This window comes from Lagopus muta, chromosome 1 (assembly GCF_023343835.1).
Source record: "Lagopus muta isolate bLagMut1 chromosome 1, bLagMut1 primary, whole genome shotgun sequence".
NCBI lineage: Eukaryota > Metazoa > Chordata > Aves > Galliformes > Phasianidae > Lagopus > Lagopus muta.
Window position 1 is genome coordinate 6,959,352 of NC_064433.1, and position 26,474 is coordinate 6,985,825.

General features: G+C 45.3%; 2 protein-coding genes across 12 annotated transcripts in view; one reads left to right on the forward strand and one right to left on the reverse strand.

Moving 5' to 3' along the window:
* On the forward strand, window positions 1–17,896 carry PRPF18 (pre-mRNA processing factor 18). Of its 3 annotated transcripts, XM_048963187.1 has the most exons (11): window positions 1–130; window positions 1,495–1,572; window positions 1,698–1,724; window positions 4,306–4,410; window positions 5,895–6,008; window positions 7,347–7,493; window positions 9,567–9,635; window positions 10,326–10,466; window positions 10,952–11,023; window positions 13,224–13,379; window positions 17,280–17,896. In XM_048963187.1, the coding sequence occupies exons 1-11, from the start codon at window positions 65–67 to the stop codon at window positions 17,358–17,360; spliced, it is 1,056 nt and encodes a 351-aa protein (XP_048819144.1). In that variant the 5' UTR covers window positions 1–64; the 3' UTR covers window positions 17,361–17,896. The 3 variants fall into 3 exon arrangements, with proteins under 3 accessions (XP_048819144.1, XP_048819150.1, XP_048819159.1); XM_048963193.1 differs by lacking the exon at window positions 1,698–1,724; XM_048963202.1 differs by lacking the exons at window positions 1–130; window positions 1,698–1,724 and adding an exon at window positions 159–1,422.
* A 102-nt stretch (window positions 17,897–17,998) lies between these two features.
* Window positions 17,999–26,474, reverse strand: part of FRMD4A (FERM domain containing 4A) — a 355,674-nt gene continuing 347,198 nt past the window's right edge. For 7 of the 9 annotated variants that reach the window (XM_048962839.1, XM_048962846.1, XM_048962854.1 and 4 more), the window contains one exon: window positions 17,999–24,009. In XM_048962839.1, the coding sequence (XP_048818796.1) occupies window positions 23,907–24,009 (103 nt within the window). In that variant the 3' untranslated portion in view covers window positions 17,999–23,906. Of the gene's footprint in view, window positions 25,676–26,474 lie in introns of all 9 variants that reach the window. The other 2 variants (XM_048962821.1, XM_048962813.1) reach the window with 2 other exon arrangements.

A 26,474-nucleotide genomic window follows, 5' to 3' on the forward strand; every position in this document is an offset into this window, starting at 1 on the left:
GAAGTGACGGTTTGTTTTCCTACACCACTTCCGGCGCGGAGGTGGCGGAGGAGGCCTCAGCGCCATGGATATCCTGAAGCGGGAGATCAGCCGCAAGCGGCAGCAGCTGGAGGACAAGGAGCTGGTGGGGGTGAGGCGGGCTGTGGGGACACCGCGTCGAGGCCTTGCAGCGTCCTTAGGGTTATTTCAGGGTCGGAAGTAAGGCTGAAGGTGGACAGTAGGAAAGGGTTCCTCACCAGAGGGTGTCGGGCCCTGAGACGGGCTTTGCAGGGCACTGGATCCAAGGTGCTGGAGTGCAGGAAGCGTTTGGAGAACTCTCTCAGACGTGAGCTTTGACTTGAGGCCGCTGCTGCGTGGAGCCAGGAGTTGGGCTCGGTGATCCCTCTCCCATCTGGAGATACTCTGTGGTTCTGTGACTGTGCCCGCTTTGCCCGTCTGCAATTCTCTTCCCTCACTACTTACAGGGAGCACTGCTGGGACTGCAGAGGAGTGTATGTGTGCTTTTGAGGATGTCTGAGCATGGATTTCAGCGTTGATGGTTGTTTTGGGTTAGACAGGTGAAAAATAGGGAGAGAACCAGGAATCCACGTTCATAAATTCACAGAATTATATGACTGTTTGAGTTGGAAGGGAAAGGATTATCCAGATCTAACCCCTGCCATAAGCTGATTGCCAAATTCCAGCTCAGGCTGCACAGGGCCCCCATCCAACCTGGCCTTGAGCACCTCTAGAGATGGGGCATCCACAGCTTCCCTGGGCAGCTGTGCCAGGGCCTCAACATCCTTAGAGTGAAAGATCTTTTTCCTAATATGTAATCTAAATCAACCCTTTTTTAAGTTTAAAACTATTACCACTTGGCCTTGATGTTAGAGCAAGGGAAGGGTGGTGTTAGAGCAAGGTTTAGGGTGGTGTTTTGGGATTCGGATGGTCTGCGTGATCTGCAACGAAAACATTGATTGATTAAGAGTGGCAGACTACATTTACTTCACTTTGCTTCTATTGTCAGTTTGAGAACAATATGTTTGAAGATGTAGCTTCTCATCACATTGTGACAGCACAGATCATAGGCAGTGAGAACGTGCTTGTAAGGGCTTGGATGGCACAGTTACCAGCTGCTGTGTGCCTGAAGGGTCTCGTTAAGCACCTTTTATTTAGTTTGAAAAAGCTTGTTTTGTCCGATATGTTTAAACAGCCTGGGCCTCATTGTTCACATCTGAAGGAAGCTTTCTGTTAACTCACTGGTGCCATGATCTTATGTGGCAAAGAGAATGTTGATTTTAAAGGCCTGCTGAACACACTGTACTTTCAGGCTTACATGTTGCAAAGTCACTTGGTGTTGCTGATTTTCAGAGGTGCTCCCAACTGTGAATGTGGCACCGTAGCCATGTCTGTGAAGAGATGTAGCTGAATTCACCAAGTCAAGTAAGGAGATGTGAGCCTTTTCTGCAGAAGTATTTAAAACTTTAAAATGTTAACAGTTTTCCTGTCTCTTAGGGAAATAAGAAATACTTCAAACGCAGTGAGTTAGCTAAAAAAGAAGAGGAGGCCTACTTCCAGAGATGTGGCTACAAGGTATTGTTACTCTTCTTTCAGGAACTTGTATGTTTGCTTTGAAGTCTACATTTTATTATCAACAGTACAAATGTTGTTAATGATAATTGTTGTTCTTTGTTCAATCTGTTGATGTTGTACATAAGCCTGTAAATGAGAAGCCACCTGGAGAGGTATGAGTTTCCCAAACCATTTTCAATGCAGGAAAAGATATGCATGATATACAGCTACTTATGTTTGTGTTATGCTTTGGCTTTTCCTTTTTCTTTGTTTGTTTACTTATTTTGTGGAAAGCATGAAGTGGCTTGGGATCAAAGCTTGTCTCCTTTCTTTTCAGATTGTGCTTTTAGGCATGAACACTGGATCTGATATGGCCACCTCTCAAGAATGGATGCACTGTCCATTCAAAATTTTGCCAAAATGTCCAGAAGAAATCAGTGTAATGTGGTGGATATTATAAAGCTCTGCCAGCTGTCATGCTGTGTGCCTTTCTTTTGGCCATCAGTAACCTTGCACTGAAAGGGTGCAACACAGCGTTTGTTATCTTGCTGGCAGAACAATTGAAAACGATTGGTAACTGAAGGTGCATTTGGAAACAAATGAGTGATCTGGAAGGCTTTGCCTGCCTTGTAACATATCAGGGAAATTGTTTCCCAAAATGGAAAGAATGCAGTTTTCTTTGCCACTTGTGTGTATGCCTGCCTGCCTGGTTATTGTATGTGTATATTGTATGTGGGGGGACATGCATTCTTTTGAGAAAGACAGAGATTCACATTCCTGTTTACTGTCCCTGGGCACAAACTGGAACTTTGTTTTCAATTGAACTTCACACATTCAGTGACTTATTCTGAAACCTTGATCTGTGTGTGAAATATTTGAACATCAATGCCACAGCAATTTTTGGAATGCTGTCATTTAGTCACGGGAACATGGTCTGTGGATGTGGTCACTCTTCTGAGTGGAAGTGACTGCCTGGTGCTTTTTTAGCCTGAATTCTTCAGAACCATACACAGCTGTTAAAATGGGATATCTGTGCTGCTACAAAATGGGTTTTGACTGAAAATGTAACCCTGAAAATGGTTTTAAAATAAGCTGCTTTGTTTGGTATGTCTTAGAGCCTCCCAGATTTCTGCATTTGGTCTTCACTGCATTAATAAGATGTAAGATACAGACTCATTTCTTTTTCAATTGAGGTATTCTTTTGCTTTGTTAGATTTAAAAATTATTTCACTTGCTTGAAAAAGAAAGCACTGAAAGCAAAATAACTGCGGTAAAAATATCACTTGTAACTTGGAATCCTACTGAGAGAATGGACCAAATCTTTTTCCCTAATGCTGCAGTTTGTAAGTTCAAATTTGATTACATACTTCTGCCATCAGTGTATTTATATTTGCACAGTTCCATATTTTCTATCCCGTGTTCTGTATTTTCTGTTCCCTCTCCTGCACTGATGGAAGTTTATTTTTGCCCTCCCTTTATGTGTAAAGCATTGATTTGATTGTCCTTTCCTTGCTTGCTCCAAACACCTGCGACTGTGGGATTGAGTTCTGTGTTTGATAGCATGATGTTGCATAGAGATCTGTGGCTGAATCTTGTATCTGCAGCCATCGGGGGGATCCCTGTGTGCACATGGAACCATGCTGGCTTGGAAGAACATAAACTAGTTTTAAAAACCTGGTTAGCCCAGTCACCAAACTCTTCAACCTGAATGCACACTGGAAATGACAACGTCCTGTCCCGTGTGGGGAGAACGCTGCAGATCTGTGTAGGATTAAATAGGATTATTCCCTTTTAGTGAGACCAGAAAGGAAATAAGTTCTAGTCTGAAGTCTAGGAAAAAACATGATGTGTTTGGGCACTGGGAATTTTTCCTGTTGTAGGAATGTTAGCCAGCATCTGCTCCTACTATTAGAAGTGAGGGAGCCATAGTTATGTGACTGCTGTCTTGAAGTTAGTTTAATCAAACAGGACCCTGTTTGATCCCAGCACCTTCTTTTAGGTTAAAAGAAGCTGTTAAAGAGATGCTGTCTTGTAGGGGAAGTGTAGTTCTCTTTTTCTTTTTTTAATTTATTTTAACCTGCAAGAAACTGTACACAATCTTGGTAGGAAGGTGTGTTACTTTAGACAGCATCTCTCAAAACCCAGCAGAAAGGCTGTGTCCTCACTGATGGTGCTGAGCTCACTGAAGTTCTCAGTGACAGAAGACCTCAGGCTGGCTGCAAGTAGCAGCAGCTCCCTTCTCTCTCTGCTCTTAGCTTTTCATTTCTGCCCTTGAAGCCATGTGTGTGTGTGTTACTGCCTGGTGAGCTGGATGAGGAGATTAAGTGGGCTGAGAGGAGTTTTTAGTTTTGTTTGCTGGGTTATTTCCCATTTGAATAATTTCTCCCATCTAATTCATCACATAGTGATGCAGATACTTTTGCATAGGTAAAGAGGGTAAGGCAGGGGCAGGAACCAACAGGCAGAGAGGGTGAGTTTGCTGTTTTTGGCACCAGTGCTGACACGTGATTGACAAACCTTAGCAATTGCCCTTTCCTGTTGCAGGTTGCTTCCTGCAACCTACAGAAGTCAGTTTCTGGTAAACACTGATGCTTTTGAAAGCTTTCATTGCTCTGTGAAATGGACAACAAAAACTCTGAAACAAAGAGATTTATAGTCATATTACAATCTGTATTCCACAGTTCCTGTACATTTACACTGCTATGGATGTGTAGGTTTATTTTGCTCATGAGTAACTCTGTCTGTTATACGTAGGTGCAGCAGCAAGAAGAGGAGGAGAAGCCTCTGACTTCAACAAATCCAGTGCTGGAACTTGAACTGGCAGAAGAAAAATTACCAATGACTCTTTCCAGACAAGAGGTAAAACCAACAGCTAGGAGCAAACTACTTCACCATGCTTCTGAAATTTCCTGGTAGGGCTTTTTTCTGGTGATCTGTGCTTTTTGTGTCCGGTGGTATCGAATAAAAATTTCCATTGTGCAATCAGCAATTAGGGGCAGTATTTACCCATCAGGGATCTCCTGTCCATGTGAGTGCATCTGGAGGTGCAGATGGATGCAGCCTTTTTGTCATGTGGGTTTGCACATAGGTGATGTGATGTGTTACAGCTTTTTCAGATGACCCCTAGAACAGCATCCTGTTACTTGGATAATGCTGACAGTGGCACGGGGAGCTTCTCAAATCTTTATTTCTCTCAGCTTCTTTTCTTTGTAGCTTTTTGATATGAACCCAATTTTCAGAACTGAGTTTAGGAAACTTGTCTTGATTTCTGTGAGGGGAAAGAAAGTCCTGAAGCTGGAGCAACTGGTGCATTCTTTGTCCTTTCTGAGGATAAGAACACTGGTGTAAATGTGAGTTCATAAAACAGATCTGGATGACGAAGCAGCAGAGAAGTAGGAAGTTCAGAAGTAAAGTTTACGTGCAGAATAAAATCTACTCCTGGAAATACTGCAGTGCTCAGCTGAGATCATTCAGGATGATGTTATTGTTGTCCCTTTGCTTTTACAAAACACTTTGGGCACAGAAGTTTTAATGTGGGTGATTTGTTCCATGTTTGGTTCGAGATTTGGTTGGTTTGTCTTGTCAGTACAGTTAGTTAACGTGATGGTGTGAGATGAAGTGCAAGCTCTTCTCTTTGTCACCAGAGTGTTTCCTGGTGATTGTATCAGTAAGCTTACTGCTTGATACACCAAACAAAGAGTGGTAAGTGTAAACAGATTTAACAGGCAATGCATGCAAGAAGAAACTGGGAAAATAAAGTTTGCTTTTCTGCTTTGCCCATAACCTTGCAAATCAGCCAAGGGAGGCTGTTACACCTCAGTTATAGCTAGCCTTAAAATAATTATCACATTAGATGATGGGACTTAATATTTACCAAATGGTAAGGATGAGAATTTCCAGCCAGTCTCCCAAATGTGCTGGGACAACACGCAGCCCAGTCAGCAGAGCGCTTTATTGCCCGCGACAAACGAGAGCGAGTGAGATGATTGTCAAGTTCTTCTGTCGCTTTGGAAATGGTATTTAAGCTCTGCCAAGGGGATCATTTTGATGTATTTGTTTAAACAAGTGAGAGCAGGAAGAAGTTGGGATATACGAAACAGTTTGGGGTTTGTGCAAGATTTAGGTTGGTGATATTTGGGATGACCTTTCATTGAAACGCCGTGGGAATTTTATATTTGGATTGTAAAGCGTCTAGAACGTTTTTCTGCTGCTTAAAATATTGCCATTTCCTCTCCAGTCCAGCACAGCTTGTTATTTTAAGCTAAGTAAATAAATCCAGCCTTCAGGATTTTATTTTCCTTCCTTTATGAGTTTGTGTAAGGGAATATTTGGATTCTCTTCAGGTTATCAGGAGGTTACGGGAGAGAGGCGAGCCGGTCAGACTGTTTGGAGAAACAGATTATGATGCATTTCAACGTCTGAGGAAGATAGAAATTTTGGCACCTGAAGTGAACAAGGTAAGACCAGCTGGCTCCTGGTTACTAATTTATGGTGGGGGAACCTGGGAGGAGTGCTTTTAACGTTCTGTGCGTGATTACAGCCCAGTAAATCAGCCAGTTCCACCACAGAAACCCTTAAAGCCTTTTTGATTGAAAAAGAGGGCCTCCAGGTGGCAGTGAAACCCCAGACATGCAGTTGCCTGCTTTGTAACCAGCAGAGAAGGCAGTAATTTGCTGTTAGAACTAGCCTGTTTGGATAGGTAAGGAAGAGGGGGAATGCATCCTGTATTTCTGGTACAGAAATGAATTTTCAAATCCCTCAATTCCAGAGCTGTAACTTCTTACAGAAACTTCACTCCCACTGCTTCCTTTTAAAGTAGTCACTGACTTCAGAAATGACTAAAATATCTATGTTCCAGCTTACTGATCTAATCCTTCTGGCTTCACATTGATTAAGTGTGGAGATTGGGAATTTGTTGGGATGTGTTGGGATTTGCAATGGGGATTTGTTTTGTATTTACTATTGATCAAATTTGCAACCCAGCTAAGAGTACAAAGCTGTGAGTTTTCTTCCATTATTTGTAACAAACTGAATAATTTGACAAATTGCTGCTGGGGCTGCCCAGAAAAAGAGCACTTTTTCCTCTTCAAGTCCTTTAAAGAAGGATAAACAGATATGAGTTTCTAACAATAATTTTGCTGACAAAAGTTTCCTCCCTCCCATTGTTATGTGTGGTAAAATTATTGATGGCAGTTGTAGAAGTTTCAGGAAGTAGCAAGGTCATAAATAGGATTGTGATGGATTTCTGCATGATGTGCTGCAGTCACTGCCATTGTTGTCTGTTGGTTGAGAGCATGGGTAATTGTTACAACCAATTTGTGGGTCAGATATTTTTAAACTAGTAAGTGATTGATAAAAATGTGCCAGAAAGTCATGGATGGTGATGGAAGAGTGGAAATAACTGTGAGTGTGTATTCCAAGAGGAGAGCCTGAATTGGTCTTAGGGTGAGAAATGTCATTCTCCTTTATAGAGCTTTAAATTTTGTTTCATAATAAGAATGTGGATCCTCTAAGCCAGGTTCCTTTTTCCATTTATAAGCAGCTCTTCTAGTAGCAGTTTGAAACCATATGTGTAATCTCATGTGTTTGTAGAATTTGGCTTTTGTTAAAAACAGAAGTTGGGTGCTCACTGTGACTGTTCTGAACTGGTTTTATTTGCTTTTTTTTTTTTTTGTGGCATTTTTTGGAAGGGGGGGGAGTTGATTTTCCCCCCTCTGCTTTTTGGGGTTTTTTTTTTTTTTTTTTTTTTTTTTTTTTTTTTTTTTTTCAAACAAATCATTTCTTATCTTTTCTAGGGCCTGAGGAATGACCTGAAAGCTGCCTTGGATAAGATTGATCAGCAGTACTTGAATGAAATTGTAGGTGGCCAAGAAGCAGGAGATGATGACTCACAGAACGACTTGAAAGTCCATGAGGAGAATACTACTATTGAAGAACTGGAGGTATGTGGTGGGAATTTAGAGATTTTAGGTATATCATGCTGTTGTATTGTTGTGAGAAAGCTTCAGTATTGTTCAGAGTTAACCTAGTTTACAGCACCTAGTTTAGGCAGTCTGAAAAGTCCTTAAATATGCTGTTTGGAAGTGAATACTGCTAAGGCTTGAATTGCAGTATAAGTGCCTGGTGTTTGCTTACAGCACCTCATCAGAAATGGGGAAAGAGCAGCAGGCAAAACAGTATTCTCCCTGCAAGGGTTTTGGGAGTCAAGAATTAAATGCAAAGCTATTGCCTGATGACAAATTCCGAATCCTTTCCAATGAGTATTTGAGAAGGTGATGAGCTTAGAGCAGATGAATTTTCCTTATATAAGAAAGATGGGTTCTCAAAAGCAGACACATGGGAAGAGAGTTTATATAAAGACTCTTGGGGTAAAGAAGTAGAAGTTAGAAGTAGGCAGTTCACAGCAAATACAGAGAGTACTGTGAAGGTACGGCCCATAAATGGTGAGCGTGAGTGCTGGGCTTTGAAAGAACAGGAAAATTCAGCACCTGGTATTTTAGGCTGGTATTTTGAAAAGCACATTAACTTGAGCTAAAGAACTTCACCCTTGATCTTCAGAACTCTTTGCTGAAGTTAATCTTCTTAATGTCCCTTCAAATCAGAAGTAATCTGATCTATGACTGAGAGTTGAAACGGATACGTTTTTGTTAGGAGGCAGCCTTGCCTCCCTTCTTAGGGCACCGTGGGTTCTGGAGTAAAGGAATGACACTTCTAGAATGGACACCAGTTGTGATAGGGCTGCTTTTATCAAACTCTTAGTTCTCACAGCATCCCCTTTTTGGGATGGCTTTACAGGCTTGATTTGAACCATGAAAGTAATGCTTCATTGGAAAAGTTTGTAAGCATGCTTCTGTAACTGCATTCCCTTGCAGAAAAAGGATTGCATTGAATGTTCCACAGCTAGGAGACTTTAAAAATACATCATAGTTTGGAAATGTGAGGACAATGGAAAGAAATTTTAAATCCCAAGTTTATCTACTGGAAAATGTTTCTAAAAATTGATGTTAATATTAACAGTTCCCAGGTTTTGGCAGGAAGCTAGAGCACTGGAGCATGGTACTGTGGTTTTCTCTTTGTTTTTTGGATTGATTCCCTCAACGTTGCAGTTAAAATTAAATGAACGCCCAAATGCATCAGGGAAATAAAATAACTTCAAAAAAAAAGAAAGAAAGAAAGAAAGAAATGAGAATTAAGTAAATTGGAGTATTGTGTTCAGTTCTGAGGCCCCCAGCACAAAAAGAACATTGAGCTGTTAGAGCAAGTCCAGAGAACCATGGGGATGATCAGAGTGCTGAAGCACCACTCCTATGAAGAAAGGCTAAGAGAGATGGGCTTATTTAGCATGGATAAGAGAAGGCTCTGGGGAGATCTGGTGGCAGCCTTCCAGCACATAAAGGGGGCATAAGGAAAGACAAGGAAGGCCAATTTGTCAGGGAGAGTGGTGGTAGGACAAGGGATAATGGTTTTAAACTAAAAGTAAGGTAGATTTAATTTAGATCTGAGGAAGAAGTTCTTCATTTTGAGGATGCTGAGGCACTGGCACAGCTGCCCAGAGAAGCTGTGGGTGCCTCATCCCTGGAGGTGATGAAGGCCAGGTTGGATGGGCAGCCTGAGCTGGTGGAAGCTGTCCCTGCTCATGGAACTGGATGCTCTTCATGGCTCCTTCCAACCCAAACCATTCTGTGATTGTATGGCTCTGGGGATCTCAAAAATGCAATGCACCCACAGTTTGCCTTAATTCAGTGCTGTTAGACAGCTGCTAATGATACCAGTGATTTTGTAGTTCATGAACGAAAAATTACTGTTGTATTGACTGCTCAGAAATAATCATCTTGGCTTTTTACTTGAAGGTTTTTAGTAGAATAATGGGTCTCATAACATATATGGCTGTTTGTTTCTTTCAATTTCCCACCTGATGCTTAGGTTTATTAGTAGAACTTCGGTTCACATTCTGCTGTGCTGGTGGCAAGTATCTCCATAATGTGGAAATTTTTGTCTTTTGACTCCTATTCCAGGCTTTGGGAGAGTCCTTAGGACGGGGTGATGACCACTATGATATGGATATTATCACAAAATTCTTGAAGGTAACCCACTCTCACAGATGTGTTAAGCTGTGAGATACCTTTTACTATCATGCAGATACATTTGGTGAGCTTCCATCTGCTTGGAGAGGTAAACTTTCATTGTGCTGGAGATATTTTTGCCTTTTTGTAGTGCTTGATACTCCATTGCCTTGGTTAGTGAAGTAGTGACTGCTGTGAGACGTGGGCAAGAGCTCTTGGCAGAGGAGAGCAACCTTCTTCAAAATCTCCTCTTCCAAACAGCTCTGATTTTGACTTGCAGATGATAACTGAGGCAGTTGAATGCAGTTTCTTCTGTCTACCACTACTACATTGAAAACTCCCAAGGAGTCTCTACCTGCTCATTCTCAGAAGTTGTTCTGAGACAACTGTATCATCTTCATACATCACTGCTCTCCTAATGATCCCCTTCACCTTGGCAGCACTGATAAGTCTGTCATTGTCTCCTGGTTTTCTATATGCACTCTTTTTTGGCTCACACTCCCACCTCCTCCTCCACAAGATTCTGTGGTAGGATAGTTTTTCCTATCCCCCTCTGCCCGTACAGCTGAAAGAGGCTTTTTGCCTCGTGGATTCAGTTTTCTCCGAGGAAATATTCCTTTTGCTGTGTTGGTTTAAACCACTGTTCCGCCTGCTTTGGCAGTGCGGGCGCTAGGTGGCACTAGGACACAGATTTGCTTGTTCCCTGTGCAGTTTCTTCTTGGAGTTTGGGCGAAGGAGCTGAATGCCAGAGAGGACTACGTGAAGCGGGGAGTGCAGGGAAAGCTGAACAGTGCCACTCAGAAGCAGACAGAGTCCTACCTGAGGCCACTCTTCAGAAAGCTTCGGAAAAGGGTGAGTCACTTCTAGATGTCAGTGTCCTCTAAGGCTTATTTTAGTTGCTGCTTTCAAAGCACCCAGTTGTTAATGTCCTTGCTTAAGGTAATGTTATTTCAGCTGAAGGTGAGAGGGTGAATGAGGTGGTCAGGGTTTCTTTGGCCAGAGCCCATGACTCCCAGTTTTGACCTTTTTGTCTTGATCCATGAGTTCTTCTGCTTACCTACCTCTTTTCCAGGTGCTGCTTCATGTATCACCTGTTCATTGGGTTGCCAACATGATAGAAAATTGTATTTTGCACTTTGCCATGAGCTACAAGGTGTAACCACTTCACCTCTCTTGCTTCAGATCCTTCGTCTAAATAAGGAAGATGTTTTCCTTCATTGAAGTCCTGAAGCTAGGGAAGGTGCTCATCTTTGTATAAATGCTGAGTAGGGTGATTTTCCTGAGCTGCATATTCTGATGTAAAGCTGTTTGTTCTCCTTTTTTTTTTTCTCTTATAGACACTTCCTGCAGACATCAAAGAATCAATAACAGATATTATAAAATTCATGTTGCAGAGAGAATATGTGAAGGTACGTTTGTTTGCTCTCTTCCAGCGTGTTTAGGCTGGCTGGCTCTGATAGATTGAAGTTGCAAGTGAACATTTTTCCTTTTGCATCTTAAAGACAAGTAGCTGGAAATCCACCCAACATATATTCAAATAAAATGAGAACAGGCTGTTAACGGTTGGGCTTCAGACAGTGTGTGATCCACAGTTTGTCAGAAGCATTTCTGAGGTTGGTGAAACTGCAGAGCTTGCAAGCACCAGTAGGATTTCAGAGATGGTTCCATTGCAGAGGAGTAGTGAGTTGGAACCCTGATATTGAAAGGTTAAATCGCAGAATTGTAGGGGTTGGAAAGGACCTCAGAGATCACTGAGTGCAGCCCCACTGCCAACGCAGGCTCCCTACATCAGGTTGCACAGGTAGGCATCCAGATGGGTCTTGAATGTCCCCAGAGAAGGAGTGGGATGTTGATTAATTAATTAGCTATTAGGGGAATTGAGTTACTGAATACGAGACACCGTCCCTTTCTTTGGCCATACTCATGTTAGCTGGTCTGTTAAGATCAAGATAAGTTAATGAAAAGGTTTTTGGACAAAGTCTGCTCACTTAAGGAGGCAGAAGTACTTTGGCACTTGAGATGAAAGGCAGCATTAGCTTTTGTTTGTAGCTGCCTCAAGAAATGGAACTCAAATTGTGACAGCGTTTGCTTAAGCAACCAGTGTATGCAGAACTTCACTTTTGTGTTGCCTTTGGTCTTACAGTATTTCTTGTTGAAGTCCCAAGGACTTGGGGTAATTTGTCTAGTAAGCAAGCAAACCTGCTTTTGTGATTGAAAAAACTTCAGATGCCCTCAGGCATGTTTAAATCACTTTAAAGTAGAACTAAACTGGGATGTATGATAGTGGGGTTTTGTTTGGGAGCTTTGTTTTTTCTTTGGCTATCATCATTATGCTGAAATTCCCTTTCCAGTGCCTTCCCAACACAGCAGTGAGTGTGCAGGAATGCAGCATACCTCCTCAGTAAATCAGCTCTGCTGCTCTGTCTCACAGGTGCTTGGCTGTATGTAAACTTCACAGACTGATTTAGGGGAAGGCTGAGTATACATTTGGAAGCTGTCTTGTTTTGGTGTTTGTTTTCAGTGAGGCTAATGAGCCTTTTGCTTTTAAAGATCCTCATGCCATTTTCCATTTTGCTTCTGAGGAGATTTGTGTCTGGCTGCATCCTGCTGTCTCGTATGTTTGTTGTTTTTTCCGCTGTTCAGCCGACTGAACGCTCCCAGCCCCTGATTGTTTCTGCTTTCTTAGATTCTTTAAAAACACGAGTTTTGAAATCAACTTGTGATAGCAGGCAAAGAGCAGAATGCAAGCTGCCTACTCAGCCTTAATTAACCCTTTTGGGACATTCTTAAAAGGGTCTTTAATTGTCTGCTCTCATACAGTGCTTCATTACAGAACCATGTGTCAGTCAGCAAACAGATATCTGACTGAGGCTGCTGAGATGCTGCCTCGTGTAGGTGAAGGCAAAGTCCTGCCCCTTCTTCAGGTTTGCTCCCAGCTCTCTTTCTGCACCCTCAGTTACTCACCTCCCAGTTTGTGCCAGTGCCAAATGTGAGGAAGCTGCACCCACTGGTCACGCTTGTTACTTCTGATTGCATAGTCTCTGAATGGGAGATGGTAAATGAACTCTTCATCAGTGAGCTTTCTGGCTGCTTGCTAGTAGGGGAGGAATGTCCTGCACCAAGTGGTCCTTGAAGCTGTGTTTCTGTGCATGTGTTTTTCTTCCCCTTTGTTTTCCTGGTTCTCACTCGCTATGCTGCTTTTTTAAGCTCTATCATCTGTGCCTTTCTCTCTTTCTTTGTGTTCGTCTTCCCTTCATGTTTTATTCCCTTTCTTCCTCAGGGCCCGTGTCTGCTTCAGCTCTATATTAAGAAATGGGGTCTGCTCTCTTGATGGTGAAATTGCAGATTCATTCAGTGCTGCTACTCCGTTCATAAACACTGTTATAAATGTGCTTCTTTGACCCAGTTTTGTAATGGATCTGGCTCTCAGCCTCTTTGGAAGCTGGCTGCTCTCCCTCAACACTCCCTGATTTAGTCTGTAACCAAAATAGAAAAGGTAGTGTAGGTGAGCACAGCAGAACAGCTGATGGGAACCTGAGCAGACTGCATTGGAAACATCTGATGCCCTTTCTGTTGTTGCTAAGTGTGCCTAGCCCTGTATTTCTTCAGGCAAACGATGCCTACCTCCAGATGGCCATTGGGAACGCGCCGTGGCCCATCGGTGTCACCATGGTGGGCATCCACGCTCGAACGGGTCGTGAGAAGATTTTCTCCAAGCACGTCGCCCACGTTCTCAATGATGAAACTCAAAGGAAATACATTCAGGTAAGGCTGACTGTGGAAATCCAACCGTTTGGGTTTGGGGATTAGGGAATCTTTGAGAAATGTTAGCTTTGTAGTTGTGAGTGATGGGGTTAAAGAGTTCCAGAAGCAGTCGTAGAATCATAGAATGGCCTGGGTTGAAAAGGACCACAGTGATCATCCAGTTCCAACCCCCTGCTGTGTGCAGGGTCGCCAACCAGCAGACCAGGCTGCCCAGAGCCACATCCAGCCTGGTCTTGAATGCCTGCAGGGATGGGGCATCCACAGCCTCCTTGGGCAACCTGTTCCAGTGTTTCACCACCCTCTGTATGAAAAACTTCCTCCTAATATCTGACCTAAACCTCCCCTCCAGTTTAAAACCATTCCCCCTTGTCCTATCACTGTCCACCCTATTAAACAGCCGTTCCCCCTCCTGTTTATACACTTCCTTCAAGTACTGGAAGGCCACAATGAGGTCTCCCTGCAGCCTTCTCTTCTCCAAGCTAAACAATTCAGCTCGAAAGGCAAATGGGATCCTGGGCTCCATCAGGAGAGGGGTGGCCAGCAGGGACAGGGAGGTGATTGTCCCTCTCTACTTGGCTCTTGTGAGGCCCCACCTGGAGTACTGTGTCCAGGTGTGGAGCCCTCAGTACAAGAAAGACATTGAGATTTTGGAAAGGGTCCAGAGGAGGGCGACTAAGATGATCAAGGGGCTGGAGCACCTCCCCTATGAGGACAGGCTGAGGGAGTTGGGCTTGTTCAGCCTGGAGAAGAGAAGGCTGCGGGGTGACCTCATTGCAGCCTATCAGTACCTGAAGGGAGCCTACACCCAGGAGGGGAGTAAACTCTTCAAAAGGGCTGACAACAGCAGGACTAGGGGAAATGGTTTTAAGTTGAAGGAAGGAAGATTTAGGTTGGATGTTAGGGGGAAGTTCTTTACTAGGAGAGTGGTTAGGCCCTGGAACGGGCTGCCCAGGGAGGTTGTGGATGCCCCGTCCTTGGACGTGTTCAAGGCCAGGTTGGACGGGGTCCTGGGCAACCTGATCTGAATGTGTATGTTTGGTGGCCCTGCTAGGCAGGGGGGTTGGAACTACATGATCCTTGGGGTCCCTTCCAACCCGGGTGATTCTGTGATTCTGTGATTCTGTGAATCCCAGTTCCCTTAGCCTTTCCTCACAGGAGAGGTGCTCCAGTCCTCTGATCATCTTAGTGCCCTCTTCTGGACCTGCTCCAAGAGCTCCACGTCCTTCCTGTGCTGGGGACCCCAGGCCTGGATGCAGTACTGCAGATGGGGCCTCACAAGAGCTGAGTAGAGGGGGACAATCACCTCCCTCTCCCTGATGGCCACCTCTTTGTTAAATGCAGCCCAGAACACAGTTGGCCACCTGTGCTGCAGGCACACACTGCTGGCTCACGTCCAGGCCCCCAAGTCCCTTCTCCACGGGCTGCTCTCCACGAGATCTCCCCCCAGTTTGTATAAATACCTGCTCTTGGCCTTGTTGAACCTCATTGGGTTTTCAGGGGCCCACTTCTCCAGCCTGTCCGGGTCCCTCTGGATGGCTTCCCTTCCTTCCAGTGTGTGGACCGCACCGCTCAGCTGCTGTCATCCGCAAACCTGCTGAGGGTGCACTCTGCCATCATCTGTGTCACTGATGAAGATGTTGAAGAGCACCGGTCCAAGACTGACCCCTGAGGGGCACTGCTTGTGACCAGCCTCCACCTGACACAGAACCATTGATCACAGCTCTTTGGCTGCATCCAGCAGTTGTCTTAGTTTAAGTCAGAGTACAAGGTCCATGTAATAGATGGAGCTGGGCCTGCGTGCTGTTCAGTCTCATGGATTTTTTCACATCTTAGTGCTTGTGATCCTGTATTAGCACCAAGTGTGAACACACACACAGGAATTGGGTGCTTCATCTCTCCTCACATGATGAGCTGTGTTTGCCTTCTGCCAGTTGCAGTCTCACTGACATAAGGCCCTCCTGGCTGAACCGTGAAGCCTGAGGGCAGCATTGTGGAGCTCAGTGCTGTCAGGAGAGGTTTACACAAATACCTTCCTGCTGCAGCTCAGTGACTCCCACTGCAAGTTCTGCAGATGTCTGCAAGCAGATGGCTTGCAAAATACAACTTCCTCTGTCTTGACTTTCTTTGGGGGATACAAGAATAACCTTTGATTTCAACTATAGCTTTTAGTATCATAACTGGAGGAAATACTGTGAAGTCAGAGGGAGCTCCAGACATTTGCAGAGCCAATAAATGTGATCATTCTGCTGTGAGGTGGTATGTGGATTGCATATCTCCAGAGACAGATTGCACTTGATTTATTTTATTACTTGCTTGGCATTATCTGATGGACGAAGTAGCTTATGTGTGGTGCCTTTGGATCTCTTAACCTACCTGGAAAATGCAACTTGTATGGATTTTCCCAGTTTGTTCCCTCTGTTTTGGAGGGTGCATCTATTGAAAGAAATCTTGTTCATCTTCCCTCTGCATTTTGTTTCTCTGTGAAGTAGATACACTTCTGAAGTACACAACTTACTGATGGGCCAAAACAAAGTTGGTTTTAACTATTTGTTCTTCTTGATTTTAAATACAAGGTCTTCTTTAGTTGGTCTGGTTCAAACTGGATCACGTGGAGTATTATCTCTGCTCACAGCACTGAACTCGGGATCATACACAGTGAATTTGCAACACTGACATCTCACACAATGAGTCTTTATGGTTTTAGGATATGTTTTCCAGATTCCTGCTGGCACTGAAAATATCAAAGCCTCTTCTGTCTAATTGTTTTCCTTTACAGTTCGATGTTGAAGATCTAATGACAGGCACTTTGCTTTCTGCTGTTGTGGAGTTATAATATCATTGCCAAATAATGCTACCACCACAGCAGTTTCTCTCCTTCTTTGTTAGACCTCTGTGTGTGACTTAAAGAGAATAATGATGGTATTTCTGTCATGTTGGATTTTGGCAATCAGTGTCTTGAAAGAACTGAGAAGTCCATGGTCTGCCTTTGTTTTCCTCCACTGCAGTGGGATTGAGAGTGGTAATACTATGGGAAGGGATGACACCTCTGCTCTACAGAAATGGATTGGGTTTTTTCCTCCTCAGTTATTCAGCTTGTTTTGGTGTCAGAAATCATTTTTTGCTCTTGAGAATTACTTAACATCTCAATTTTCAGGGTTATTGTACACATGGTTTGTTGTAATGGCATTGCTTTCTGCCTTGGTGAAGAAGAGGGCTTAAAGTATTACTGTGGTTCTTCACCATGAATCTATCATCAAGAATGAAACCTATGATCTCTTCAGTTAATCCACAAACTCCTTTAATATTTGAACTCATAGAATCTTACAACCATCCAGCATAGAAAAGACTTCCAGGAACACCACATCCGGCCATCAGCCTGAACTGCAGAGTCTCACCCTACACCATGTCCCTCAGGGCCATGTCCACACATCTCTAAAACACATCCAAGGATGGGGACCTTGGGGAGCCACCTCCCTGGGCAGCCAATGCCTGACCACCCTTTCAGTGAAGGGATTCAACCAGATGTCCAGGCCTGGAGCCATTGGCCTTCTTGGCCACCTGAGCACAGTGCTGGTTGTGTGCAGCTGCTGTGAGGGGCACCCCCAGGCCCTTCTCTACCAGGCAGCTTCCCACGACTCTTCCCCAGGCCTGTATTGCTGTGTGGGGTTGGTGGGAGCCAAATGCAGCATTTAGGCTTGTTGAACATATTTGTAATAATTAGCACTTCTCAGAGAGAACTGTTGATAAAACTTAAAATAATGGAAGACCAATTCAGTAAAGAAAAGAAATGAAATAGCAGCCATTTGCTTTTAATTCTTCTCGTTAAGCTGAAAAGTAAAAATAGGCTGTGTGACAGCTGCAGTTTTATGAGAGAATTGTCTTTGTTTTGTTCATCTCTAGGGGCTGAAGAGGCTGATGACCATTTGCCAGAAGCACTTCCCAACAGACCCATCGAAATGCGTGGAGTACAACGCTTTGTGAGGCTCTGGGTGACCAAGCATGCCTCACACTGTCATCTCCTGGACTCGGAGAGCACTGAGGAGATGGAGCAGTTTGTGCTTTACACCGACAGAAACTGAGGGTGGGCTTTGCAAGAAAGCATAAAGCAGATTTCTCTCTGGCTTCCTTTGAACAAGCCCCACTTGGGTAGATTTCTTTTTCAGTCTTTACGCTGACCAGATTCCAGCTTTGTAAGGGTGGGGTGGCCACGACCAGGGGACGCTGATTGTGACCCTCACTTCTACTTCAGTTTGCTGTTCCCAATGTTGTGCAGGCCGACCTCAACCAATCTGTTCTGCCTCGGAGCTGTAGGTGAGACTCAGAGGCCGTGTGGAGTTTGTTGGCTGCTTTCCCACTGGAGGCTGATGTGGGAAGATGGGGAAGCAGTCAAACTTCAGTCTTGTTATTTCTGTAAATAGGAAGATTTTAATGGCAAATCTTTCATGTGGTATTTGTGGGGAAAGAAGAAGTTTATATATTTCTCAGCTGAAAAATACACCCAGTTTCAGTGGAAAGAGTTTTTGATCTTGAGTACATCTGATTTGGCTGTTTTTTTTTTTTTTTTTTTGTTGTATAATGACATTATTAATATAAACCTCCTGAGCTTGGGAGAAGTTATCTTGTGGCTCTTCAGGCTTCCAAATCCTGTTTTTATACATCTGGAGAAAATTCCAGTCTGCTGGGCATTGCAGAGAACATAATCAGGGCCTCCCGTGCCCAGGTACAGCATTTGTAGCAGCCACAGATCTGTTCTGCTGGATGTTGAATTTCTTCTTGAGCTGTTGGTGCCCTTGTTGAAGGAGTTTAGAGCAGGTGTTCGCAGCGAGGTCCGATGCTGGGGCTGTGTGCTGGCTTGGCTTATCTCAAGGAGCTTCCCCAGATTCTTCTGGAGGCTCTGCATTCTGAAGGGCTGCTTCTGACTTACAGGTCCTTCAGTCTGGTGCGTCTGACCGCAGCGAAAATGTCAAGAGTTTAAACAGTTTAGAAGTAATAAAAATGAGGCTGACGAGGTCTAAGTGGAGCCTGGGGGGGCCTTTGGGAACCAGAGGGGGATTTGTGGGGAGAAGTTGGGCAGATGTTGAGAGCGTGGAAGAGTTTCATTAACATTGGTGCCTGGGGATTTATTCTGCAGTGTAGAGAGAGCATTTTTACAACAGAAAACATTTACAACACCGCAACTTTATCCCTTTCCCCACCCAGATGATTTCCTGAGCTGTTTCTAAATCTTTACCCTGACCTTCGTTTTGAACTCTTTAAATAATTGAGATACAGCGTTGTCTTCATTGAAGAGCTGTAATTTCCCTGGAAAGCGCAGCGAGAGCCGAGGGCTGGTTTGGGAGCTCTGTAACGTTGGCTTCAGTGGGAACTGGATTCCTTAGGGCAGCCATAATAGTGTTAAACAGATTTTTTCCCTCCCGCTTTAGAACTAATTATTAAGGAGCCATTTAATGGTACCCTGAGTACTGGTTTGAATGGGGATGAGCCTCCTGTAGGGATGTGAATTTGGGCTTGGAATGCTTTAGTCTAATCAAGCTCGAGGAATGCAATTTAAGCAGCATGCCTTCTTGCTGACAGTCCCTGAAATACAGCCGCCTTGGCTGAATGGCTCCCATGGCGGAAGAGCTTTTATCCCCTTGCAATCCATGGAATGGTGCTGCATGTGGAACCAAGAAACCCAAGTGCTTTCTCACGGCATATCTGTGTAAGAGCTTCCAGCTGCCCGGCACGTGAAAGCCAGCTTTGCTCCCCGGGGGGATCACAAGAGGAGCACTGTCATGGCAACTGCTCCTCATCGCTGCTCTGAGGCTCTGTGCAGCTGGATGGCCCCAGCTCCAGCTAGCAGACCGTGCTCCAATCCTTCATAACGCCTTTTATCAAAGAGAAGTGTAAGGACGAGTGGGTGTGGTGCAGCTGTGCAACTGTTGGACAGGTTTTGTGGGGATGGCGTGTTTCACTTCAGAGATTCTGACTTTTCCCCCTGGATTTGTGCAGATGTTTATTGCTGATAACTGCTGCGTTCGCCAGTTGCAATCCAATGTGCTGGGGTGAAGTCGTGCATTCACCACAGAAATGTCAGGAGTGCTTTTAGGACTTCAGTCTAGGACCCAGTGCAGTAGGACCCAGCATGGCCTGGCTGATACCACTTTCTTGTTTCTGCTTGGTTTCGTGCCTGGTGGTATTAGGGGCATTTGTGGGGACAAGTTGGGCAGATGTTGAGAGCGTGGAAGAGTTTATATAGGATATTACATAGGATATTAGGAAACATTTCTTCTCAGAAAGAGTGGTGAGGTATTGGCACAGACTGCGTGGGGGGTGGTGGGGTCACCATCCCTGGGGGCGTTCAGGAAGCAGGCAGATGTGGCACTGAGGGCTGTGGCTGGTGGGCACGGTGGGACGGGCTGATGGGTGGGCTGGTGGTCTTTTCCAACCTTGATGATTCTAATTTGACTGCAAAATGAGGTTCTGTAACGCTGGTTGCCATTCAGTCTATGGTAGATCCAGTCAACCAAAGATGAGCTCGGTTGAGATAGAGACAATTTCTGATGTTGCTGGCAGTGGTGACAGAGCTATGTGTGGGTTGCTTGACCTGCGTCCTGCTGGCATGGTGTGAGCTGTCAGCATCACTGCTCTTGTCTGCGTCCCTGCTGGGAAGCACCATGGGGGGGAGATGCAGAGGCACCGACGCCATGAAACTCCTGAGCTGCTGCTCTGCCTTGGAGGAGAGCAGCGGGCTGCCCCAGCTCCTGCAGTAACACCACACTGATCCCCAGAGCCAGGATGATATCAGACATTTAGCACTGCTATCTTGCCCTGCTCCAACCCAACAGACGTTTGCTACAGAAGATTGTCTCCAGCGAATGATGCTGGATGAGGGTCAGCTGCTTTCCCAGCTCAACCCACTCTGGTGCAGCTGAGGTCTCCCTGCAACACGGAGGGGTTTTGGTGGTAAGGAGCTTCCCAGACAGACACTGCAGGGTCCTGTGCAACGAGAGGAGGTGGGAAGAAGGGGAAGGCACCATGCTGGGAAGTGGGGCCTGCATGGAGAGCCTGTGCGGGTTGGGAAGTGCCTGGGATCGCTGCTGTCCCCGGCACACAGCAATGGCTGTCGCAGTGCACTGTGGAAGGCAAAGCCCTCTCACTCAGAGAACCCAGCAGAGCAGCAGCGGAGCCTTCTGTGCCCGGCCCAGCCTGCAGGCAGCCCTGTGCCCTCAGGCTCTGTGAGGGGCTGCTTCTGGGCAAGGCTCAGCGCTCCCTGCAGCGCCGCTGCTCAGCATGGAAGGGATTCCTTGGGTTGAAGAGACCACGGCAAGGTTTCATTTTGAAAATGCTTTAATAAGGAAGTGTTGACAACACCGTTTTGCAAAATGTAAAGGTAACTATACAAATTCTTAATACAAAAAGAATAAATTAAAAGCAGATCTTTTTTAATTCTGCAACTTTTTCTACAACATACATATCTTTTCCTTGATTACAGTTTAACAGAATCCAGTAAAATCATTTTACATGCTCTAAAGTCAATTTCAGGAGAGACCTAATTATTTTTTTTTTCCTTCTTTTTTCTTTTTCTTAAACTAGAGAGTCCGTTTTACACAACTGGTAATAAAACTATTGACATTAATATATATGTAAAACTTTACATCTAGGTAACTAAGCAGTAACTGGTCATCTGATAGCACCTGAATGGGGATCGGCTACGCCTGGAACTAAAACTAATACAGAGTGAAAACAAATGGGACTGATTCAACATTTCCAACACTCGACTGCATCTCACAGCGTTTAAAAAGAAACCCTGCCCACAGCAGAGCGCGGCACGGGGCCGAGCCACACTGCTGCCCATCCAGAGGGACCTGCAGACGGGGAGACTGAGAACGCAACGGTGGCTTCATGGCAGATGGAGCCTCGAACAACAAAAAAGGAAGGGAGGGCTGACGTCGGTAGTCAAGTGCTCGTATAGAATAGCTAGGTATGCACCCCTCCGCGTTATACTTCACTATGTTAATCTCATATGATTAACATTGTATGTACATTTGTGTTTAATTGAATTGAGCTAAACAGTAAAACCTGTTTTACTTAATCTGTCTTTACTACCAGACTGGCTGCTCACGTGTGCCTTGATTGCAGAACAGAAAAGCAGAACACAAAGCAAAACCCAATCCGTTTCTCAAAAGCTCTTTCTCGACTCCAGCCTGTTTGCAATTCAGGCTGACTTGGTTTTTTCTTCCCCTAATTTCAGGGCTGCCACCTTTGAACCTTTGCTGCAAAACTGCAGATCTTGTCTTGGAGGAATTACTGTTCCTGTAGTGCCCAGAGGCCCCGTAGTGCCGCTGTTGTTGAATTCTTTTTAATTAAAGGTACACAGAAAAAGAATAATTAAAAAACAAAACAAAACAACCAACCCGAAGCCACTTAGCAGGGAAATTAAAAAGAAAACAGACAGTTGCTCAGAGCCCCTAAAAAAAATCCATGGGCTAATTTGCTGCTGCTTAATTTGGTCCTTATTTAATTCTTTCACTTTAGCTACGGAATCTTAGCAGCCCACGTCAGTAATCAGTGCTTATCTCCCATCCACCTAAAAATCCAATTAGGAGTTTAAGCCAATTCCCATGCTAACAAGCCCAAAGCACAGAGAGAAGTGTGTCAGAGCAGCCCTGCCATTGATGCCAGGCAGCAGAACTGCAGGCGTGGGCCCAGGGCTGAAGCAAACATCCCAATGCACACTGGGCAAAGGAATCGGCACGAGTGGCTCACATTCATTTTTAGAAACCCCACCATCTTTCCAAGTCTAATTACGAAGAGCCCATTCCCTTTTAAAGCCTGGAATGCAGTTTTCCAGCAATCCTGGTGCTGAAAGGTGTGGCAGCCCCCAAGTCACGGCGTTTCGTTTTGAACGTTTTGCCCTACTCGGTCTGGTAGACGCTGTTGTTATTCCTGGAACACGCACACACTCGCACTTTTCTTTTGTTTTCAACTAAAGCTAACTTCAGTTTCTGCTTTTCACTAAGTAACCCCCTCCAGCCGTTTCTGTAATGCCTTTCCCATAGGAAATCATCGTTTGCACGCGCAAACGGGGGCCGGCCGGGCGCCTCCCCCATCTAGTGGCAATAAAAACAGCATAGCACCGCAGTGAAGACTAGACGTGCCAGCTTCAACATCCACCGAGATTGTGCACTTGTTCGTTACAAAAGTGTCTTTGAGGCCTTTGAAAGTTCCATGGCTTGACATGTATAAAGCATTGCTCAAAGGTAAGTGTAAACTTGCAGCTCCTTCCACGACTCCCCCGTCCAATTCCTTGTGGTGTCAGTAGGCAGCTCTGCTCGCGCTGAACGCCTCGCTCGGTCACTTCTCTTTCTTGTGGTTGCTTTCCATGTGAAATTTTGCTTCGTCTGCTGCTTGCTAAACCCAAGCTGCTCCCATGCTTCCTGACAGACCGGTTCTCCCAGCCAGCGGTGCGCTGGTGACGAGCCCTTTGCTACACTGGTGCTAACCAAGGTGAGATAATTGGAACAGATATGTTAATGCAGCTTCACCGTGTCAATTAGATTGTGATGTGCTTTCCCTTTGATTTGATGTTAACATTTTTGCAGAGACAGGTTAGAATTCATTGGCTGTATCTGCTTGTGGAAAGGTTTTTGGACAATTCTTCCTCAGAGTTTGAGAAAACCAACAGCACAACCCTAAGCTCTGTGTGTTGGTACGCAGCTTTGCCAGCCACAGAGCTGCTGTGAGGAACAGTTCTTGCCTCTGCTGTAGATAATCCTTTGTACACCTCGTTTGTCCAGTCTGATAGTAGCTTGTAGATGCTGTGATACCAACCCAGACCTCCAGAGTGTCTTCAGTGCGTGGGGCTCTGTTCGGATGGGCTCGAAGCAAAGAAGGAAATGCAAGAGATGTTCTTGTAGCGAGAACTCGCTGAACAAACTCATCCCATTGACACTGGTTGGGTGATTTTGGCAGCACTGATCTGACTGCGAGACTCTTAGATGTATTTGAAGTGAGAGGATTTTGCTTTTTTTTTTGTGTGTGTATTTTTTCATGAAAGAACCACTTTCAGGAGTAATTCTCAGCCTCTGTCCCGATTTGTATCGACCCCTTCCCCCCCCCCCCATTAAATTAATACTCTGTTGGATCAGATTGCAGGTCATGGAAATCTGACTGCCGTTACATGCCACAGAACAGCAAGATCTGATGTAAGCCTGGACAGGCTCCCATCGTTTGAAAGGAAAAAAATCATTTTTTCCATTGCCAGCTGCTGAGATGGCTGCTCACACGCGTGCGTTGACTGCAGCCGCCGTGCCACAGGCTCTGCAGGGACGTGTGCTGGGCTGGCGATGGGACGCGCTGCCATCCTGCACGGTGGTGGTGGATGTCTCAGGGCCAATGCTCTGTAATGTCATCTGGAATTGCATCGTGAGAAAAGTGCTTAGAGTTGAAGCTGGTGCTGGGTGACAGTGCATCTGGGTAAGGCAAATGAGAGGCAGTGAGGTGATCTCAGAATGGCATTGATGTGATTAATTTGAGGTCAGGGGTTCACACTAGAGTCCCAGGCTTGGCTTTTTCCTGTCCATACCACTGGACATCTGCTAATTCTGGATAGAGGGGAGAATCCAGGAAACAGCTATCATTGTAAGTCCTGCAGGAGAAAGGAAACTTTTGTTAGGGCAATGAGAACTGCTGGAGAGTTCAATCATGGGCACAAAACGTCATTTTATGAACAGTCCCATTCCCTGCAGCAACCTGGAGACAGACAGAAGGCTGAGCATTTTGAGGAGGCCCTCCATGAAGCACATCTGAAGAGCTCCTGGCCATAACACCCAGTGAGAAGGGGGAGGTCAGGGTGCCCTCCTGCAGCACCTCATGGACAGTCCTTGGGATTTCTGCTCTGGCAGAGGCTCTGCATCACCAGCAGTCCCAGAGCAACGTGGCTGTCTGGGGCTGAGGCAGCAAAACCTGGTGATGTGTGAGAAGGTGTCAAGTATGCTATGGAAAGGACCATGTTTTGTCATATACAGCCTGGTCCTGTGGTGATTCCCTTGACAAGCTACATTTTCTTTTGCTGCCTGGCTTTTTGTTTGCTTGCACAGAGGAGATGAGGGACGTGATGGGAATTTGCCATTTATTTTAGGGCTCAGGTCAGGGTCAGCCCCTGGCTCAGTTTCTACCAAGCTCCTTGCAAGAAGAAAACACTGAGGTCAAAACCTTGTTGAGATTTTGAAAAATGGCTGCTATATCTGCATAACAGCATTCAGAATTGATCTCCCTCTCAAGCTTTGATCTGAACCAACTTCCAAATCTCAGATTGTTTGGAGGCCAGAAGCAGGAAATGCACTTTGCTTCCTGTGGGATTCTCTCTCCCTGCCCCCTCTCCCAACCTCGCAGGACTGAGCTCACATTGATGCAGCCCAGCAGTTCCTGCCTCCTCTCTCCCGTTTTCCACCTGGTTTCCTTGGGACTGATGTCTGGGAGGAACCTAAGCAAGGCCACGACCCGGCTGCACATTAAAGAGCCTTTTGTTTCCCAGCTCTCTGCTGGAGTACAGAGGTTTACGGGTTATCTCCAGAGAGCCGGGCTTGAAATACTCAACAGATGCCAGCTGTGAATGGCTGTGGATTCAAATGAGAGTGTCAGACGGTGACTGCAGTTTAATTAAAACAGAACAATTCTAAGGGTTTTTTGTTCCCTCCACCCTTCCCCCTCTGCCTTCTCACAGGAACTGGGCCAGGGTTGCTCCTCTCTCCGTGAAGCCTCACTGCTGCAGACAGCCTGCACGGCTCTGCAGCACGGATGAAGGAGCAAGGGGCGCTCGGTGCCGTGGCTGTAGCACTGCTGGAGCTCTGCCCAGCTCCCCGAGGTCCCCACCCACCCGTGCTCATCTCCCCACAGCACTCTGCCCACGCTGCTTTGACACATCCCAGCCACGAACGTGTCCCTGCTCTCTGTGCCTGTTCAGCCTCTGCAGGAACGCTCACAGCAGTGGCTGGCCCCAGGCCCACTCGTGCGGAGGAAGGAGTCCTGTTTCACTGGGGAAAGCACAACAGCCACAAACGTGCTGAAAAGGCACAGACAGGGCTCTGAGCTGCTATTCCAAGGACTGAAAGAAGCCTTGTTGCCAAACAGGCACACAATTACACAGCTGCTCCTCGGGGACGGTGGGATGCCGCATTGTGTTCGTGGAACATGGACTATAGGGCAGAAGGATGAAAGAACAAAACATCCCCTTACTATACCTCTATTCATCAGTACTTTGGTGGGTTGGAGACTGAGACTCATCCATAGTGGGTGAGTTGTCTGTTGCTTCTCTGAACAAAGGAGAGCAAAAAAGGAGGAAAGAGGAGAGAGGAAATGTTAAAGAAAAGAAATGACACAGACATTGTTATGAGCTTATTAATCCAGTGGGGAAACAAGTTGATGAATCATCTTCAGAACAAGAGTTAGTGGCACAAAAACATGTCAGGGACAACTGTAAATCTTTTCCTTCACAATGGGAGGGAACAACCTGTTCCTGTGGTGGGGGAGTTTGTGTTTTGCTTCTGATGGCAAACTTTGTCCGCCTCTACCATATTTATACATGTGCTTGGGACTGTGCTCAGGCATGAAACAAGTACTGATTTGTCTCCAGTTCCTTCTGCACTGGTTGTTGGTACACAAACTAAGTTATAAATCTGAAGAACTTCACACTCACCAGCTAAGAATTTGCCTTGATGGTGTTTTGCTATGAGAGACAGGGAGCAGAAGTTATCCCAACGAAGAAATGTTGGGATTTTGGAAGCAGACTCCTCAGCTGGCTGCTAACCACTTTTACTCCTGATTATCATAGAGATATTCAGAGGATATAGGATTGGGATGGAGGCAGACACAAAGATCTGAGTCTCGATTAAAACCCTTGCTAGTGGAAATTTCAGCATGCAGTCATTACAGCTGCCATTTTGCCAATCTTATGATCCCTTGACTTTCTGTGAAATTGACTCTGAAAAATACTGAAGCTGGAGGCAAACACAAACACCATGTGAGGCTGGATGTCAAATGTGTGAATTTAAAATTCAAAGAAGGCATAAGAGGTTTGTGGTTACAGCTCCCCTCATCTCCATTTCAAAGTGC